This window comes from Crocodylus porosus, unplaced genomic scaffold (assembly GCF_001723895.1).
Source record: "Crocodylus porosus isolate Cpor-Errol unplaced genomic scaffold, CroPor_comp1, whole genome shotgun sequence".
In the NCBI taxonomy this organism is placed as follows: Eukaryota; Metazoa; Chordata; order Crocodylia; family Crocodylidae; genus Crocodylus; species Crocodylus porosus.
This window is the reverse complement of record NW_017728947.1, coordinates 76196683-76198925: the sequence shown is the minus strand read 5'-3', so window position 1 is coordinate 76198925 and position 2243 is coordinate 76196683. Positions and strand designations below refer to the sequence as shown.

The window sequence follows — 2243 nt, the reverse complement described above, 5'->3', positions numbered from 1 at the left end:
ACTGACCACAAGACGAACACGAGCCTGCAATGCGATGCTGCGGCTAGTAAAGTGAGCAAAATGCTAGCTTGCATCCATAGATGCTTCTCAAGCAAGTCCTGGGACGTCATTCTCCCCTTGTACTCGGCCTTGGTGAGGCCGCAGCCAGAGTACTGCGCCCAGTTTTGGGCTCCACAATTCAAAGAGGACGTGGAGAAGCTTGAGAGAGTCCAGAGAAGAGCCATGTGCATGATCAGAGGTCAGGAAAACAGACCTTCTGACGACAGGCTGAGAGCTATGGGAGTCTTCAGCCTGGAAAACCGCAGGCTCGGGGGTGATCCGATGGCCACCTGCAGGTTTATCAGGGGTGTTCACCAGGATCTGTTCACCAGGAACCAGAGAGCCCCAAGGGATGGCGAGGTCGAACGATTATAAACTTCTGCAAGACCATTTCAGGCTGGACATATGGAATTTCCAGCCCCCAAGGTCTAGAACAGCCTGCCATCAGAGGTGGTTCAAGTACCTACTTTGAACACCTTCAAGAGAAATTTGGATGTTTGTCTTGCTGAAATTTGGATGTTTGAACCCAGCTGACTTCCTGCCCCTGGGGCAGGGGGCTGGACTCGATCTTCCGAGGTCCCTTCCAGCCCTAATGTCTATAAAATCTATTAACAGAATTAGACATATAGATAGCTAATAAGAATCTCCTTTAGAGATGTTAGATAGGATCTAAAGACTATAAAGCAGAATTGGCCAACCCGCGGCACAAGTGCCACAAGTGGCATGGGCAGCCTCTGTGTGGCATGCAACAGATCAAGGGCAGAAGGACAGGGCAGGAAGTAGACAGTAGATCAGGAAATTGAACAGGGAGCAGAAAGTCCAGAAGCACATCGAGCAGAGGAAGGGGATTGGAATTGTGCTTAGGGAGGGTGTGGGGCTAATTTGTGGCATGCTTGCCCAAGAGATTGCACCCTTCTGCTACAAAGCATAAACACCCTCGTGGTTTATGGCATAAGCCTGCCACTAGTGGAAGAGGTTGGGAAGAACTCCCTTGGATTTTTTAATGTTACTCATATTAAGTCATTACCAATTTCTCAAGTCTTTTTTTGACCTCTTTGGTCAAATGGCAGAGACCAGACTAGCTGGAGCACTGAATTAATTTTGCAGTTCTTATGTCTTCCTGTTTGTATGAAGTTACACTCTTTAGTGTAAAGACTATTGTAAAGATGCAAATAATCCAATACAGCCAGGCCGTTCCAGGTACCCAAGAATGGAAGACGCATCCTAAAATATATATACACTCGAGTCACTTGCAGGCAAAGTTTTCTTTCTAGATATCTCTGGTCTGAGCTGCCCCTACTTCTTGCCATGGAAGAGAAGAGAGAAAAACTTACTTGGAAATCCTCTGGGCTGCCACCTTTCTGATCACTGCTTGCCTGAGGTTGGCTGGGGGCTTGGGAATCAGGTGAGAAGGTGTACTCTGGGATGGCATGATTTTGTGCAGACTGACCACCTTCTGGATGCTGGAACTGGCACTTGACATTTTGCGGGCACCAGAACTAGCTGGCACAGATATATGGCTGGAGCTGGCTGGTGGATGGTTGGCAAAGAGAGCCTGGAGAAACAGAAAACAAAACAAAAAAACCCTGGGATTTACTATTTTTTCTTTGCAACTGTTCTGGAAATGCCTATGAGGTGATGGGGGCCATTTCTGGAAGCAGAGAACCTCTCCAGGTAAAAGGGCCACTAACACTCCCACAATTACAGAGTTCTAAAAGCAACCCAAAAGATAAGTGGAAAACTGCTGGGTAGCTGCTTGGAGTCTGGAGTTCAGAGTAAAAACAGTTTTTACAGAAGAATTATACACCTTGGAAAGGGAAGTTACAGGTGTTCTCTAAGATGTGTTGTCCATGCACACATTCTCACATGTTTAGCCTCAGCCCCTAAGCCTTTTGACCAGAGACTTCTTTTATTTAGTAGTATCTGATCCCTGCCCTACTCTTCCTTTCCCCACACCAAGAGGATAAAGGGCTAAGCACATGTCCCAGCTTCTCAGTTCCTCTTAACTACAGTTTCACAGGCAGACTCCAAGGATGAGGAGAAGGAAGGAAACAACAAATATGTGTGTGGACAATGCATCACAAAGTACTCCACTTATCAGATAACTTCCTCCTCTTCTTTTGAGTAGTTATTCTCTCACACACACACACACACACACACACACACACACACACACACACACACACACACACACACACACACAC

At 46.8% G+C, this 2243-nt stretch overlaps 1 protein-coding gene across 6 annotated transcripts in view; it reads right to left on the bottom strand.

Moving 5' to 3' along the window:
- The window catches only part of TTLL5 (tubulin tyrosine ligase like 5), a 170208-nt gene that overhangs the window by 23167 nt on the left and 144798 nt on the right, over window positions 1–2243 (bottom strand). For all 6 annotated transcript variants that reach the window (XR_002104025.1, XR_002104024.1, XM_019551869.1 and 3 more), the window contains one exon: window positions 1374–1594. Coding sequence is in view for 4 of the 6 variants with exons in the window: in XM_019551869.1 (XP_019407414.1) it covers window positions 1374–1594 (221 nt within the window). In the remaining 2 variants the exon portion in view is untranslated. The remainder of the gene's footprint in view (window positions 1–1373; window positions 1595–2243) is intronic.